The sequence below is a fragment of the Orcinus orca genome, chromosome 14 (genome assembly GCF_937001465.1).
Source record: "Orcinus orca chromosome 14, mOrcOrc1.1, whole genome shotgun sequence".
In the NCBI taxonomy this organism is placed as follows: domain Eukaryota; kingdom Metazoa; phylum Chordata; class Mammalia; order Artiodactyla; family Delphinidae; genus Orcinus; species Orcinus orca.
The window spans coordinates 27382599-27400834 of NC_064572.1; the positions used below are offsets into that span (position 1 = coordinate 27382599).

An 18236-nucleotide genomic window follows, 5' to 3' on the forward strand; every position below is an offset into this window, starting at 1 on the left:
TTTCCCCCCCGATAAAGGGAAGAAATGTGCTGTAGAAGCAGAAATGGTCATAATAAAGAGAACCCAGATATAAAACGCTTTCTAAATCAGCCTTAAGTGTCAAGGCTTGATTTTCTGAGTTAAGGGGAAAGAACTTCAACCTGATGAATTTTGGTGTGGAAAAAATTTGGAGGTGGTTAATTCTGAGTATACCATGAGACTGTAAACAGACTCCAGAGAAACCACTGAACTTCAGATACCTGGGTAGCTGAGGCCTGGGTGTGCCTGTTCCTTGAGGCTTTGCCATGGGCATTGACTGTTGGACACCAGGGTCTTCCTGTGATTCACCCTCAGACCAAAAATGCTTTTGTGAATGGTGACACCAGGCTAGCAAGAAAGTAAGAAAAACAAGGTTATCGTGGATCAAGCACTAGTTAAATTAGATTTGATTCAGGTGGAACAAATCTATGGCCCAGGTACTGGGCTACATGCTGGGCCACAGAGATGAATCAGACAGAAGCCTGGCCCTTAAGGAATCTCAGGTTGCCTGATGAGACAGGTAACTAAATATTACAGCCTTTAACACACATGTGTTATAAGAGGGTTAATGAGGTGCTCCAAGAACAGATTTAATCTTCCTGGATGTGTCACAGGTTTTACAAGCTGGCCTTTGTAGTATACCACCTGATGGAAAGGAGAAAGGCCTTCCAGGCAGAGGGAATAGTGTAAGCAAAGATGTGGGAGCATGTTTGGGAAGGTGTGTAATTTTGAGTAGCTGGAGCATAAGATCCGTGGTGTGGATTGGAGGAGGAGGGGAAGCATGGAAATGGAGATGAGGCTGGAAAGACAGGCTGGAGTAAGTGTGTGAAGAGCATTGAATGCTTGCTCTCCTTAGGACAGACACCAGGCAGGTGTGAGCATCAAATGATCCAGTTCATCTTCTCTAACAATTATAGTGTAGCCAGAGTGAATTTGTTCCCCTTCAGGTCCAGTTTTCTAAACCAAATAAAATCAAACTCCAAGTTCCATTTGCCAGAGTTGGCCATGTCTTGGCATGTTTTGGGAAGTCTACTCCTTGGAATTGTCAAAAAAAACTTGGGGGTTTACATGATACCCAGAAAATGGGGAAAATGGGGGCCTGATCTTTTTCCTGGGGTGCTCATTATAGTTACCTTGGTACCTGCCGCCACACGGTACTGATGTCAAGGGCTGCTCCCCCACTTCCACTGACCACCGAGTTCCAAAGCTGTGTTGCCTCCGAGAGGCTCCTGCAATGGTCCTGACTGCCTTGCCTCAGACACCCTTTCACTGTGGTTCTCAAGGCTGATGCCTTGGAGTTTACTCTCCACAAGTATCAAGTGTCCCTCCATTTGGGGTGCTCTTGGGAAAGGCATCTCCCAGTAGTGTCACTCTCTCAATTCAGTCAAAGGCAGTAGCTTCCCTTTCCCTTCTCTCTAGGACAAGCCATCTTAATCTTCCTCAGTGGTCTTGAAGCCCAAAGCTCTTTACCAATCCTGTGTCCTTTCCCATGAAAGGCCACTGTATTTTTGAAGTCAACAGCAAATTGGATGAGCTAAATAAATCTTCACAAAAAGTGATAATGGGAGAAGCAATGCATGTGCCCTTAATGGTGACTTTGGAGACACAGTCTTCTCTAAGGTGGGATTGTCTGAGCAGGAATTTCAGGTCTGATAAGGTGGCCAAGAGAGACATCATCTGGAAATAGGAGAGGGGAAAAGTGAAGTCAATTGTTGGCAGTTATTTACTGTGGAAGGAATAAATTGGACAGTTGTTATCGTATTTCTCAAAATGACCAGAGCTAATCTCTTAATGTTCTGATATATGTTTTTGAGAGCATTTTTTGAACAAGTATTTGCACATGGTAAACATAGTGGAAGATAAGCCTCCCTTTTACCCTGTCCCCTGTTTCTTTCTCTGGAGGTAACCACTGTTATCACCAGCTTCTTATGTATGCTTCCAGAGATCTTCCAGCCACACATGAATATATGTGCCCTTTTTCCTTTTTCTTTCTTCTCTTTCTTTCTTTCCTCCTTTCTTTCATTTTCTTTCTTTCTTTCTTCCTTTCTTAGTTTCTTAATTTCTTTCTTTTCTTTTTTTAAAAATCATACTAGACCTATTTAGTTTTCTTTTTTACTTAAAATATATATATGGGATATTGTCTTGTATCAGCATGTTAAGTTTTGTCTTATCCTTAATGACTGCATAGAATGCCATTTGGATTTGTATATAATGTTAGAATTACTTTGTCCTTTCTCAGGCATAGAGTCCACTGGGGGGCAAAAATCCTTCCATCTTGAGACTTTCTAGTTTTTAGTTTGACTATTCTGTGCCTCTTTAAGTGGAGAATGATAACACATCCATCTTCTAAAATGTTTGTGTCTGGTCTGCAGAGACTCCAAAGATGGAAGGCCCTTGAGAAGTTCCCGTTTCTCTAGTTTTGCCATGTAATACAGGCCATTCAGCTTGGAGGCCTACAGTTTTCCTCTTAACTTTTAAAGACATGTTCCATTTTGTAGGAATTTGGAACTATTTGGATGGTAGCTGATCCTTTGGGAAAACAAGTGACTATGTAGTTGACTGTAGTTTAAAAGTTTCCCCCTCACATTCTTTCTCCCTTCTTTTGTTAATTGGACTAGCTTAAATAAAATGATAGGACAAATTTCACACATCTGAACAAAAGTTTCCACAGTTTAAGGCAGCTCTACCTCATAATTTCAGGCCATGAAACCTCATAGCTGGGTCTACCTGCCAGTAGCCTTGCAGCTACAGGCCTTGCTAGTAAGGGCCTGATTGTCTCTGTTTATTTCCAGTTCAAATTCTTGGGACAGAGACTCAAGCTCAGGACAACTTTTCACAGCAGACCACAGGTCCAATGAGTCAGGGCGATGGTCTCCTTCTTCCCCCTCTAGCCAGCTGTGTGGGGAAGGAGACACTGGGATCTCTGCCTCACCACCAGCAGGTTTGTCCTCATGGGCAAGCTGCCTAAACTGTCTGTTTTTTTGTGGAAGATGGGCCTCAATATTGCCCCTTTCAGAGGGTTAATTTTGAGGATAAAATTAGATCACACATGTAAAACTTAGTACAGTTCTAGGCACAGAGCAAGCTGAGAGTAAATGGGAATTTATCACTATCATTATTATGGAAAAGACACTGTCGTAGATGCTAGAGATACAGAGGTAAAAGTCATAATTCCCCAGGCTGGGGAACACAGGAAAGTCATCTTTATCATGACGGAGAGGGGAAGCTTGGCCCTCCCTGTAGGCTATACAGACATAGACATTTAGTTCATTTGGGCTGTCTGCTGTATTCACCCACCCATCCATCCATCCACCCACCCATCCACCCATCCATCCATCCACCCATCCATCCATCCACCCATCCATCCATCCACCCACCCATCCATCCATCCAGAGTCAGACTTCCGATGTGAGATGGTTGTCTCAGGTTCGCGTGCTTATTTGAACTGAAAATTGTGTCAGACTTATTTGTCATAGGGAACCCGGACTTGGTGGTTGTCTGACTCCATTTATTACTGTGTGACTGGGAAATACTTCTTAATCCAACCTATCTTCGGTTACCTCATCCATTAAAAAAAGATAGAGATACTAATAGAAGCTAACACAGAGTTGTGAAATTAAGGCCCCCAGCATACAGTGTTCAATAAATGTTAGCAATGGTTATTAACATCACCTATCATTTACCGTGATAAGTGACTCACTAGAGGTAGAGCAGATTATCTCGAATTATTGTGGTTATTATTGATGATTGATAAGCTGAGGGAGTGGGAATCTGGAACGACTCCCAAGTCTCATCAAGTCCCTCTACTCCCTCTTATAGTACTGATTGTACTAAGAATGTCCTTCCTCTTCTTTTCCAGAGAAGCCCTCACCCAGTGCAACAATAAGGGTTCCAGCCTTTCTGTCCCTCAGCTTCTGAATTGTACCTCATGCTCCGAGGTGGTCGCTAGAGTCTGCTGTGACAGATCACAAGTCCCTCTCCCTTCACTCCTCGGGATTCTTTTCGGAATCCCCATCCCAACCCAGGCCTGAATCCCAGGGATCTCAACCCTGCGCCTCGCCAGCCATTGGGGCTGGCACCTCCGGATCACTTTCCGTCCCTTACATTTTAACTCTGTTGGATAACCCAGGAGCGAGACCAGACCCCAGAACCTCAGAAGGTCATGAAAAAGGTCCTTAGAATTGAGTCCCAACTCCTCATTTCACAAGACAGTAAACTGAGGCCAGAGAGGGAAAGAAACTTATGCAAACTGATTAGCAGACGGAGACTCAAATCTGGGTCTCCTGCTCCCGACCCGAGCGAGTCTGCCCCTTGTGGCCTCTCTCCCTGGGGGCGATCCCAAAGCCAGGGCGACGGCGGCCATCCTGGTCCTCCCGGCTCTGAGGAACCCTGGCCGTACCGTTCGCGCCGCAGTTGGAGGCGGCTCGGCTCCCCGGTGACTGCGGGGCTGCCCTAAGGCTTGGAAAAGCCCCAGTGAGCGCCCATCGCGGGAAGAGGCGCTCCGGACTGCTGGGGAGCAGAGAAGTGAAGGGAGTCGCCCGGGGTGGGAGGTCGGTGACTGGGTGGGCAGAGACCTGGCTGGGGTGTGGAGAATGACCTGGGAACTTAGCGCCTGGAAACCACTATTGGGCTCATGCCGGGGGGAGAGCGGTGGGCGTCCCAGCCTGCGAGTCCCGCCCCACCCCCGGCCTGGCGCGTACATCGGCCCCGCCCCCTGGAGTCCCGTTCTCCCGGCAGCCGGCGCTGAGCGCAGTAAGCTGAACCCTCCCGCCGGCCGCAGCCACCGGTGCAGCGCGGTTGCCGAGCCCGGCGATGCGTTAGGCTACGGGGCCTCGCCGCCGAGGCAGCATGGCCCGGCCCGTGCAACTGGCGCCGGGCTCCTTGGCGCTCGTGCTCTGCAGGCTGGAGGCGCAGGAGGCGGCGGGGGGCGCGGAGGAGCCGGGCGGGCGTGCGGTGTTTCGCGCCTTCTGCCGCGCCAACACACGCTGCTTCTGGAACTCGCGGCTGGCGCGCGCCGCCTCGCGGCTGGCCTTCCAGGGCTGGTTGCGGCGCGGGGTGCTGCTGGTGCACGCGCCTCCGGCCAGCCTGCAGGTGCTGCGCGACGCCTGGTGCCGTCGGGCGCTGCGCCCTCCGCGCGGCTTCCGCATCCGGGCGGTGGGTGAGTGTGGGGCCCAGAGGGGAGGGCGCTCCGCGCTAGCTGCGGGACCGAGCCCCAGCCACCAGGTTGCGTGCGCCCGAGGCTCAACGCTGAGGAGCGGGAGGTGGCGGTGGGGGCCGAGGGGTTGGGAGGACAGACTGAGTGGCTGGAGGAGGGCCGTCCTCCTAAGACATTCCCTCTTGTGGCACACAGGAGCTTCGGCCTCTAAGATATGCCTGGGCGCTGCCCTGAGCCGACTCCAGTGTGACTCCATTCCTCAACTCTTTCAGCCAGTGGAGTGCACAGGGTCCTGGTCGAAGGAACTTTCTACTTGCAAAAGTGATGCTCTAGGTAGAGAGGTTTTGGGCCCGGGGAGCCAGAGTTGCGGTCAGGAGATAGGGGCCTCAGTCTCGGCTCCATGGGGGTGCTTAGGAAGGGTGCACCAGGGGCTGGCCAGATTTTACCGATTGTGAGCTGGCTTTTTAAAAATAATTAATTAATTTTTGGCTGCGTTGGGTCTTCATTGCTGCGTGCAGGCTTTCTCTAGTTGTGGCGAGTGGGGGCTACGCTTCGTTGCGGTGCGCGGGCTTCTCATTGCGGTGGCTTCTCTTGTTGCAGAGCACAGGCTGTAGGCTCGCGGGCTTCAGTAGTTATGGCTCACGGGCTTAGTTCCTCAGCAGCATGTGGGATCTTCCAGCCCGAACCCATGTCCCTTGCATTGGCAGGCAGATTCTCAACCACTGCACCACCAGGGAAGTCCATTTGTTTGTTTGTTTCAAATGACAGACTGGGAGCGGACTACAGGCTGTGGTTTTCATGCCCTGCTGTACTGGATGCTGCGGTGGTCTTGGATCAGGGCCTAGCGGAAGGTTTGGGGTTGTTAACTGCTAGGGAAAAAGAAATAACAAATGGCGCTGTGGACACATCCCATCCCATTACCTAAATAGAGAGAGTTCCTCTTTTCCAGTCTTTTCAGAGAGCCCGTTTGTTAGGAAACAGCAGCTCTTTGCTTGGATAAAATAGCTTCTCATTTGAGAACTTAATCCACTGCACCGCCGAGTGGTCTCTGTTACCTACGAAACTCAGGTGGGTGTCAGCTCCTTGTCACAGGCTGGTTCTGTCTGTATTTAGTGGGGTTGTGAGGACCATTTGATGGTGTGCTGTTGACAAGTCACCAGTTGTTCCAGCCCAAAATTTTGACTCCTACCAAGCAACCCCCCTCTCTCTCTCAGCCCATAAATCATCCTAGGAGAAGGGGGAGGAGAAGAAGCAGCAAATAAAAAACATTTGTTTTAGTCCCCAGGTGTAAAGCAGCAGGGTGTTATGAGGCACTTGATGTTGTGTATCATCTAGTCAGAGATGACGTCTCCACATCCCAGGCCAGTGAGGTTACACCTTGGCCTCTCACCTCCATGCATCCAGTTCTGTGTGGTACCTCTACCCCCGACCCCCACCTTTCTTCCCTTAAGCGCAAAAAAGAGCTCAGTTGCAAAGCCACATACACACATTTCACTTCCTTTTATTTGCAGGAGTGAGTGAAGAAAATAGGTTTCTGGCTGACAGCGGTGAGCCAAGTAGCCAAGCCAAACTTCTTAAAGGGGAAGGGGTCTTTCAGACAGACTGGATGAAAAACTCTTTTCACTTCTGTGTCCTCGGGTTTTTCTGGTTTGAATTAGTGGTTGCATTCTCTGGTTCCCCCACCCCCTTTCAAAGGGTGAGCATAGAGTACATTGCAGAGAGGGAGTGGATGGGGTTGGGGTCTGGACCTGAGGGTGAAATAGAGAGGGCCTGTGCTAAGCCAGAGGCAGCCGTGATGCCGCCACCTGGGGTCCAGCCAGCAGTGGTGAATGCTGGTTCCTGGGTTGGCCCTGTGTTCTGCCATCTGAAAGATGCAGTGGACAAAGTGAATGTATTATCAAGTACTCTGATTCTCCACCCACTAGGTAGTGCTGCCTACCTATTGCACCATTCAGGATGTGATGGACACTGTAGTCTGTGGAGTGTGCAATACAGTGGTCTTTACACTGGGTCATCTCCCCTGATGTGGGGCTCTTGGCAGGAATGATTTTGAGGTTTTTAACAGAGTCGTGATAAGAATTTGGACATTTAGCTGTAATTTGTACAAAACCAGCTCTTAGGACATTTTGAGGAGCAAAACGGGGAAAGATCTTATTTGATGCTAGTCGGTGGATGCACATGGGGAGGGAGGTTTGTTTTGAATAGAGTTGCTAATTACTCCTCTCACTTGGGGGTCCTTGGGTCAGATCAAAGGAGAGGAGGCATCAATGCAGCTCTTGGGCCATCTTAAGAGTCCCAGAAGTTGGCAGGAGGAGCTGACTTCTCCCAAAGAAACTGGAAGTTTCAGTCTGCTTGCTTTCCCAAATCTGGCATCATTGGCTTCCAGAGGCTAAAATGGGCTTCCAGGAAGGCAAGGAAGAGCAGCTGAGAACTATTGCAGGTTCTCATTCCACTCTTGCTGTTACTTTGTGGGAAAGAGCAAAATTCTAGAAAAAGACAAAAGAATCAATTTGGTCAGATCAATTTGGTCTCTTTGCTATAGATTTTGTTGTTGTTTTGTTTAAGGCTCACATACTCCTACATAAGAGCATTTGGGCGTAGGGAGTGTTGCTTATCAGCTCAGAGAAAATGCAGGGAGGGGAGGTGGGGTGGTCATCAGCTTTATAAACCCACTGTGCTCCACGGGTCCTTTTCCTGGGCTTCTGGACCTGGGGCTCATGGAGGCCTCATAAGATATGAGGAAGGAGCGCTGTGGCCAAGCAGACAGGAGCATCCTGAGCCCCAGGGACAGACCTGAATTTAAGGTCTGCAGGACTTCATGTTTTCTCTATGTTTTGTGTCTCTTCTTTCCCTCCTCACTTTCTCTACCTCAGCTTTACTCTGATGAGAAAAATAGTTTCCAGGCTGACAGCATTTCCCTAAAAAGGGGACAAAGGATCTTTAGCAGGATAACCAGGAGCTAACTCTTCTTTTGTGCTCTAGTCCTCAAGTGTTTTCTGTTTCTTTTTTTTTTAATTAGCAAATGACCTTAACAAATGAAAGGGTTGAGCTCTGGAAGCTGGAGGGAGTCCTCTGCTTCCCAGACTGAGCCACTGCAGGTGGTACAGGTGGGGGACACCTGTGTTTGTTTGGGTGAATCAGTTCTTGCTAGAGGACCACACCCACTGGGGAGTTGAAAGGTTAATGATGGCCTCCTGGGGTAAGGGAGGGATGGCTACTTGGCCAAAGTAGTTTGTTCCTCGAAATTTATAGCTGAGGTATCCCCACTCTTTTAGATGAAAGGCTCAGTGTGGCCTTTCATCCTTTTTCATTGAAATAAGATAAAAATAAAAATGCCTGTGGGGAGTTCCCTGGTGGCCTAGTGGTTAGGATTCTGGGCTTTCACTGCCGTGGCCTGGGTTCAGTCCCGGGTCGAGGAACGGAGATCCTGCAAGCCGTATAGCGGAGCCAAAAAAAAAAAAAAAAGGAAAAAGCCTGTGGCTTCTTCAAAATACTTGCTTCATTAATGTATTCATATGCTAGGTACTGTTCTAGTTTTTTTTCTATGTTTTAATGTATCTTTCAATTAGAGTTGCACGTGTTCTCGGAGAAAACGGAGTTGGCCTGTTTATTTCATATGCAGTTCAAGAGGGGATAGTTGAGGGGCTTCCCTGGCCGTCCAGTGGTTAAGAGTCCGCGCTCTCACTGCATGGGGCACGGGTTTGATCCCTGGTCAGGGAACTAAGATCCCACATGCCACATGGTGCTGCAAAAAAACCCCAAAAAAACAAGTGCCCAGGAAGAGTAGAGGCCAATCACTCTTTTATACTAGGTATAAATTTCAGAATCTATTTTGGGATCTTGTTTGGGAAAAGAACAGCTCAAGGGTACCTGGTGCCTGATGGTGCAAGAGTTGGGCAAAGGACTTATCCTTATCTGATTTGGGGAGTGTCCAAGGGGAGTGTGTAGAGATGCTGAGAAGAGGGAACGGTCCAATTCCTATTCTTGTTTCTGAAGTTCTATCATGAATTGGCAGTGGGCATTCTGTTGGATTTAGTAGCTAATGGAATTTTTAAAGTGAAATTTGCATTTAGTGAAATGCACAAATCATAGGTGTAGCATTTTATGCATTTTTCAAGTAATATACATGAGTGTAACCCAAGTTTCCAGCAGGATTTAGCACATTACCATTACCCTAGAAAGTTCCCTCTTGCCCCTTCCCAGTCAGCTCTTCCCCCACCCTCAGAAGTAACCACTATTCTGACTTTTTAAACCGTAAATTAATTTTGCTTGTTCAAGAGCTTCAAGTAAATGGAATCATATACTATGTACTCTTTTGTGTGAGGATTCTTTCACTCAGCGTCATGTTTCTGAGATTCATCTCTGTTGCATTACTAATTTGTTCCTTCTTATTGCTGAGTAGAATTCCATTTTATTAATATACCACCGTTTATTCATTTACCCCTAGATGAACTCCTGGGATGTTTCCAGTATGGCTGTTATGAAAAAGCTTTTATGAATATTTGTGTACACATTTTTTAAGCTTTTATTTCTTTTGGGTCCTTACTTAGGAGAGGAATTGCTGACTCATTGAGTAGGTTATGTTTAGTTTTAGGACACCTTTTTCCAAAGTGGTTGTACCATTTTACACTCCTACCCATGAAATGAGACATTTTGGTTGCTCCACATCTTTGTCAACACTTGATGTTGTCAGTCTTTCTAATTTTGGCTATTCCGGGGGTATATAGTGGTATCTTGTAGTTTTAATTTGCACGCCCCAAAGATTTTCTCCTGTGTTTTCTTCTAGAAGTTTTATAGTTTTATGGTTCTATATTTACGTCTATGATCCATTCGAGTTATTTGTGTGAATGGTATGAATTGTAGTTTGAAGTTTTTGGGTTTTTTTTTTTTGTCATATGGGTGTCCAATTGTTCATGACAATTTGTTGAAAAGACTAGCCTTTCTCATTGAATTCCCTTTGTAATTTTGTTGAAAATCAGTTTACTATATATATGAGGGTCTGTTTCCATTCATCTTGAGTCTATCCTTTCGCCCAATACCGTACTTACTGTAGTTTTTAGTAAGACTTGAAATCAGATATTGTGAGCCCTCCAACTTCGTTCTTCCTCCAAATTGTTTTGGCTACTCTAGGTTCTTTGTTTTTCCACATAAATTTTGGAATCAGCTTGTCAATTTCTAAAAAAAAAAAAAACAGCTGAGACTTTAATTGGGATTGTATTGAAACAATAGATCAATTTGAAGTTAGATGAGAAATTCATCCTGGTTTTCCCCAAACTGCCCTGGTTTTAGAAATGATATTCTTGCATCTTGAGAACCCCCTCCATCCCAGGCAGACTGGGATGATTGGTCACCCTTATTTAGGGAGAATTGACATCTTAACAATTCATGAACATGGTATAACTCTGCTTGAGTGTTCTTAATTTCTCTTGGCAATGGTTTGTACTTCTAAGTGTACAGGTCTTGAATATATTTTTAAATTTATGTTCCTAAGAATGTTTTTGGATGCTATTATATATAGAATTACTTTAAAATAAACTTTTTATTTTGGAATTATTCTATTCTATGCCACAAGGCATGTGAGATCTTAGTTTCCTGACCAGGGATCCAACCTGTGTCCCCTGCATTGGGAGCACAGAGTCTTAACCACTGGACTGCAAGGGAAGTCCCTGGAGTAATTTTATATTTACAGAAAAATTGCAAAGATAGTACAGAGTTTTATATTCATCACCCAGTTTTCCCATAATGTTTTTTACCTTACCTTTTAATTCACATATAAAATTAACCATTTTAAGGTATACAATTCATTGGGTTTTAGTATATTCAGAATGTTGTGCAATCATCCCCATTATCTAATTCCAGAACGTTTTCATTACCCCCAAAAGAAACACTGTACCCACTAGCAATTTCTCCCCATTCTCCCCTCGCCTGAGCCCCTGCCAGCCACAAATCTACCTTCTGTCTTTTTTTTTTTTTTTTTTTTTTTTTTTTTTGCGGTACGCGGGCCTCCCACCGCTGTGGCCTCCCCCGCTGCGGAGCACAGGCTCCGGACGCGCAGGCTCAGCGGCCATGGCTCACGGGCCCAGCCGCTCCGCGGCACGTGGGATCCTCCCGGACCGGGGCACGAACCCGTGTCCCCTGCATCGGCAGATGGACTCCCAACCACTGCGCCACCAGCGAAGCCCTACCTTCTGTCTTTATGAGTTTGCCTATTCTGGACAATTCATGTAAATGGAATCACACGTAAATGTGGTCTTTTGTATCTGGTATATTTCACTTAGCATAATGTTTTCAAGGTTCATTTGTGTTGTATCGTATGTACTTCATTCATTTTTATGGCTGAATAATATTAATTGTATGAATATAGCATGTTTTGCTTATCTGTTCATCAGTGGATGGTTATTTGGGTTGGTTTCACTTTTTGGCCACTATAAATAATGCTGCTATGAACATATGCTGCAAGTCTGTTTGTGGACATATATTTTTATTCTTAGGTAGATCCCATTTGGTTATTTTTTAATAATTTGTTTCTCTGATGAGATTTCCAATTGGTTCATTACAAGTATGTTTTCTTTTTAAAATCTTTCAGCATAGTTATACCAGCTTCTATAAAAATCCTTGTCATTCTAATATCTCAGTCATCTCAGGGTCAGTCTCATTGGTTGCCTTTTCTTTTGAATGGTTCGCATTTTCCTGTTTCTGTGTTGTTTATACTGTGGATTGTATCTCTGACATTATGAGTGATATGTTTTAGAGACTCTGGATTGTTATGTTCCTCTGTAGAGTTTGATTTTTCTGTTTATCAGGCACTTAATGTGGCTGGGCTCAAATCTCTGAACTCTGTTTCCCCTGTAGTAAATGGCAGCTAAAATCTCTTAAAGTAGGCTGGTTATGCCCTCTGCATGCATAGTTCATAGTTCAGCCATAGAGTCAGACTGAGTTTATACGCAGACTTTGCGGTTCCACCTCCTTGGCTCGGTCCTTTCCAGCATCACTTTCTTGCTGTTGTAGCTGCTCCAAAGTGGCCTTAGATTCTTTAAGCCAGTAAGACTGGTTTTTGGGTTTCTACCAAAGTTTTAGCCTCCCGGCCTGGCTCCTAATGGAGCCTGCCTTTAGGTGAAGAGCTATAAAAAGAAATGGAAAACTTATCCATTGCCATTTCCTTCCAAGAGGACCACCCCTCCGGTTTATGCCTGATTTTGTTTGCTTTTCAGTACCTTCAGGGAAAAGCTTTTCTATTTTGTCCGAAGGTTATGGTTATTTTCAAGAGGGTTAGTCTAGTAGCATCTTGTCCACCGTTATTAGAAACAAAACCTCATTAATGAATGTTTTTAGGTCCTGTCTTTTCCTCTTTTAAAATGTCATGACCCTGGGACTTCCCTGGTGGTGCAGTGGTTAAGAATCTGCCAGCCAGTGCGGGGGACACGGTTTCAATCCCTGGTCCGGGAAGATCCCACATGCTGCGGAGCAACTAAGCCCATGCGCCACCACTACTGAGCCTGCGCTCTAGAGCCCGTGAGCCACAACTCCTGAGCCCATGTGCCACAACTACTGAAGCCCGCACGCCTAGAGCCTGTGTTCCGCAACAAAAGAAGCCACCGCAGTGAGAAGCCCGTGCACCATAACGAAGAGTAGCCCCTGCTCGCCACAACTAAAGAAAGCCTGTGCACAGCAGTGAAGACCCAATGCGGCCAAAAATAAATAATAAAAAGTTAAAAAAAAATGTCATGACCATAAAGAAACTAATGGTGATGACAAGATCGTTTAGCCAGTCACTAAAACAAATGCCTCTGTTCCAGCTTTTCTTTCTCCCAGAGAGACCTTGGTATTTTTCCAAGTCTTTTCTAGTTTGATTATCCCTTTTCTCCCGTTTGGTGGTAAGTGGAATAACTCTGCCCATTTTGCAGACAGGAAATGGAGTCAAAGCTGTGATGTGGGTGGTGTTGCTTGGGTTTCTTGTCTTCCTCTCTGTTCACCACCAGTTCTCCCAGGGTTCCTGTGGAAGCTCTGGTATTTTTCACCAGCCAGAGCCCCAGCACTCCCTCTCCCCCTGAGGCTATCAGATTCCCACCAGGCCTTTGGTCTACTCCAAGGTCTGGGAAATGGCAGAAACAGCTGCTCTGACCATGCCCCTGCTCTCACCTCCCTCCTTCCTACCCAGGATCTTTCCAGCCAGGTTTTTCTGACTTTGTTCTGCCAGATGTTGCCTTTTACCTTATTCTGCACAGGGGCAGCTGAAGGATTCAGTCTAAAAGAGCCAAAGGGCTCACAACAGGGTGTCTTGTAGGCATATCCTTGTTATCAAGCTGGATGATCTGTATGTAGCATCTGGGTAGTTAGTGAGTGTCCTTGGCTTCATGTTTTGATTTGGCAGCTGGTGCACGAGAGACGACACCTCTAGTTGCTGCCATGTAGCGTTGAGGTCCAGCGGGATGAAAGGCACCACCAACCTGAAAATCAGCTTGGAGTCCTCTTCCCTCTCCCTCATCCCCAGCCAGTAGGTCACCAAGTTCTACGAGGCTGAACTTGGTTTCTCTCAAACCCACCCCTTTCTCTCCATTTCCACTGCTAGGCCTTTGTCCAACCAAGATCTCACCATTTCCTACCTGAATTATGGCTCCAGCTTCCTCCCTTTTTGTGGTGCCACCTCCTGTCTTGCCCTGTATGCTCCAGTTCATTCACCATCCTACAGGGAGACAGACTCACAGCATCTAAAATGCAGATCTGATCCTGCTCTTCATCTGCTGGAATCCCTTCTGCTTCTCCCCTTATCTTTTCAGGAAAAGTCCAGAGCCTTTAACATGCACTGCAGGGCTCTCTAATCCAGGTCCAGCTTGAGCTTCCCCTTTATCCCCGCCTTCTGAGACGTGCCTGTCTTCCTATATCAGTTAGGGATCAATCAGAGAAACAGAACCAGTGTGAGGTATATATTAAGAGATTTATTACAAGGAATTGGCTTTGCATGATTGTGAGGTCTGGCAAGGCAAGTCCCAAATCTGTAGGTCTGGCCGTCAGGAGGGGCAGGCTGGAACTCACAGGCACAAGCCAAGGCCGCTGGGCATATGTGGAGTTTCTTCTTTCGGGGAGCCTCAGTTCTGCTCTTAAGCCCTTTCAACTGATGGAAGCCTAGATTATGTAGAATAATCTCTCTTATTTAGGTTAATGGATTATAACCTTTAATCACATCTGTAAAGTAGCTTCACAGCAAAGCCTGGGATAGCATTTGATTGAATAACGGGAGCTGTAGCTTAGCCAGGCTGACATATAAGACGGACCATCCCACTTCCCTTCAGCCAGACCTGGGTGCTGTGTTCTGAACAAACTGGGCTCTCACATAGGCTGTCTTTGCATGCTGTTCCCTCTCCTGGGTGCCTGAGATGGGTGCTCTTCGGTTTCTCCCATGTCTGCCATGAGTAGAGTCTCCAGCACTGGGTATATTTCCATGTCTGTTGCTCTCCAAGGAAAAGCAAACTATTGAGTCATCCTTGAGTTTCAGACACTTCCGTTCTTACCTCTGCTGCTGGCTGAGGGATGAACGTCCCAGAAAGTTTGATGGTCAGCTCCAGACTGTTTTAAAACACGGTCATCTTCCTTCTTTCATTGTACCGTGCATGGAGCCTCTTAAGTACCCCTGTGGATCTCACATGGATCACTACTGAAGGACACCAGCACAGAATCATCTGCAACTGCAGACAGCAAAACTGAGACTTGAAGAGTCACTGCAAGCTGTAGTTTAAAGTTTCCTGATCACGCAAAGCCACTTTGGTTAGTAGAGAAAACTGAGGTTCAAATTCCTGCCCTGCCACTTACTAGCTCTGGGACCTTGAGCTAAATACTTACCCCTCTCAGCTCTATTGTCTTCATAGGTACAAATGAGGATCTAATAGCTGCTTTGCAGGTTATTTTGAAGATAAGGTACCTGAGGCATTCAGCCTGTGCCTTGTCCAGAGTCAAAGTCAGGAAAGCAACAAACACACGGGAATCTTTAGCACGGAGGGAGAAGAAAATGTGTCTCTGGATTCTCATTCTCTCGATAGCCTATCTCCGCTGGGACCTGTGCTGATTATTGCTGGCCTGGCACATGTTTATGTTCAAGATCTCTGTCCTTTTGTCGTGTGCTTCCTGTCCTATGTAAGACCCTTGGTGCCAGTCAGGTCCACAGCCCTTTGAGCCTGACCTCAGATCCAAAGGGTGCCTGTTGCTGTAGAGAGAGCCCTGAACTGGGATTCCGATGCCTGAGTTTGGAACTAACCCTGCTGCTAAGTTTCAGGGAGCCTTCAGGTCAGTCACCTCATTTTTCTGGGCCGCTGGGTCTTCAGCTGTGAACAGTCCACTGCTCACTTTGGCTTTGTTGACTGGCTCAGGTTTCCCAACCCCTGGCTGGGCACTAACCTGTGTCAGGAGGCCCAGGGAAGAACAGGCAAAAGCTCACATTGAAGTTGCTTAAGATATTTAATACAATCAGGGGAGTTGCACCTTCCCCTTATCCCTTCCCAGACATCTTGATTCATTTAATAGCATCCCGCTTTGCGAAGCGTCTGAAGTCGCGAGGCTGTTGGAGCGCTCCATGCTGGGCCTCCGTGCTCGCACAGTCATTTGTTAGGTATGCATTGAGCCTTTACTGTGTGCCTGGCCCTGTGCACACATGATTCAGAGGGACAAAAGGCTCATGCCCTGACCTCAAGGAGCTCATAGACTAGGGGTCAGATGGACAAGTAAGTGATACAGAACCATATGGAGCGATAGAAGGACAGCTGACCAAGAGTCCCATGCATGTGTGCACGTGTGCATTTGTGTCCAGGAGAAAGTGATGCCTGAACTAAGATGGAAAGAATAAGTAGATGTTAGCTTGATGAGAAGCACATTTTTTTTTTTTTTCCGGTACGCAGGCCTCTCACTGCTGTGGCCTCTCCCGTTGCAGAGCACAGGCTCTGGACATGCAGGCTCAGCGGCCATGGCTCACGGGCCCAGCCGCTCCGCGGCATGTGGGATCTTCCCGGACCGGGGCACGAACCCGTGTCCCCTGCATCGGCAGGCGTACTCTCAACCACTGCGCCACCAGGGAAGCCCAAGAAGCACATTTTAAGAAGAGGTGGGGAGAGGGCATGTGTCCCTGGGCATGGCCCACGTGAGGAACCACAAGCAGCCGAGCACAGCCAGAGCATGGAATGGGAGGTAGGCAGTGGCATGAAGGGCCTGGAGAGGGGCTGGCCTGTGACAGGCCTTGACTGCTATACTGAGGAATAGGAATGTGGATTTAAGCCTGAGGCCGCTGAAGAGTATCAAGCAGTAGAGTACATGTATGTGTGTGTGATTACGTTCATAATCCTATTTAACGTGATACAACGTAGATGTTTCCCAGCCTTATGTGTGTATCATCTTCCGTAGAGATTGTTGCCTGCACTGGCGGTGCCTTTGACGGGGTTACATAACCCTTGTGGTCCACTGCAGTTTATGCTGTTGGTGCTCATTAAGTGGTTACTCTGTCATCTGAGTAAGGCCGTAGAAAGAGCCCAAAGGCCATGCAGGACACCCAAGATCTAACCCTCTGTCACTAACCTGATGAATAACCAGCTTCTCATCCAGTCCTCTTGGGGCCTCAGTTGCCTTGTCTGTTGACAAGCCTTCTACCTGCCCTTCTACTTCACAGCATTGGCATCAGGCTCAAATGAGATACTATCGTGAAAACACTTTGTAAAGTACAAAGTACAAGCACCAAGCTATGTTTCCATTTATTTCTTACCTTTCATCAATGTTTTCAGTGTACAAGTCTCTCACATCCTTAGTTAAATTTTTTCCTAAGGATTTTATTTTTTTGGTACTATTGCAAATGGAATTATTTTCTTAATTTCCTTCTCAGATAGTTCCTTATTAGTAAATAGAAAGGCAACTAATTTTTGTATGTCGATTTTATATCCTGCACTTTGTTGATTCATTTTAACAGTTTTCATTTCAACAGTTTTTTTGTGGGGTTTTTAGAGTTTTCTTCATATTTGATCATGTCATCTGCAAATAGATAATTTTACTTCTTCCTTTCCAATTTGGCTGACTTTTATTTCTTTTTCTTGCCTATTTGCTCTGGCAAGGAGTTCCAGGAGTATGTTGAATAGAAGTGGTGAGAGTGGGCATCCTTGTCTTGTTTCTGATCTTAGAGGAAAAGCTTTCAGTTTTTTCCTATTGATTATGATATGAGCTGTGGGCTTCTCTTATATGGCCTTTATTATGTTAATTAAGACTAAGATAATGTTCATGGAATGGAGGACTTAATATTTTTTAAATGTCCATGCCACCCAAAGTGATCTACAGATTCAGTGTGTTCCCTATCAAGGTCTCAATGACAGCCCTGAATAGCCAAGACAATCTTGAGAAAGAAGAACAAACTGGAGGTATCATGCTCCCCAATTTCAAACTATATTACAAAGTTACAGTAATCAAAATGGTATAGTACTGGCACAAAAACAGACACATAGATCAATGGAGCAGAATAGAGAGCCCAGAAATACGCTTATATGATCAATTAATCTGTGACAGAGGAGGCAAGAATATACAATGGGGAAAAGACAGTCTCTTCAATAAATGATGTTGAGAAAACTGGACAGCTACAGGCATGAGAATCAAACTAGACTACTTTCTCACACCATTTACAAAAATAAACTCGAGGGATTTCCCTGGTGGTCCAGTGGTGAAGACTCTGTGCTTTCACTGCAGGGGGCACGGGTTCGATCCCTGGTCTAGGAGCTAAGCTCCCACATGACGTGTGGTACAGCTAAAAAAAAAACACGAAAGAAAGAAAGAAAGAAAAAGAAATGACAAAAATAAACTCAAAATGGGTTAAAGACTTAAATGTAAGACCTGAAACCATAAAACTCCTAGAAGAAAACATAGGCAGTACACTCTGATATCAGTCAAAGAGCAATTATTTTTTTGAATATGTCTCCTTAGGCAAGGGAAACAAACTACATCAAACTACTAAGCTTTTACACAGCAAAGGAAACTATCAACAAAGTAAAGAGGCAGCCTACTGAATGGGAGAATATACTTGCAAATGATATATCTGATGAGGGGT

The 18236-nt window shown here is 46.1% G+C and overlaps 1 protein-coding gene across 2 annotated transcripts in view; it reads left to right on the top strand.

Moving 5' to 3' along the window:
• Window positions 1-4765: 4765 nt before the first annotated feature.
• The window catches only part of STOX1 (storkhead box 1), a 52144-nt gene continuing 38673 nt past the window's right edge, over window positions 4766-18236 (top strand). The window contains exon 1 of one of the 2 annotated variants that reach the window (XM_049697086.1): window positions 4766-5176. In XM_049697086.1, the coding sequence (XP_049553043.1) occupies window positions 4867-5176 (310 nt within the window). In that variant the 5' untranslated portion in view covers window positions 4766-4866. The remainder of the gene's footprint in view (window positions 5177-18236) is intronic. The other variant, XM_004280806.3, reaches the window with a different exon arrangement.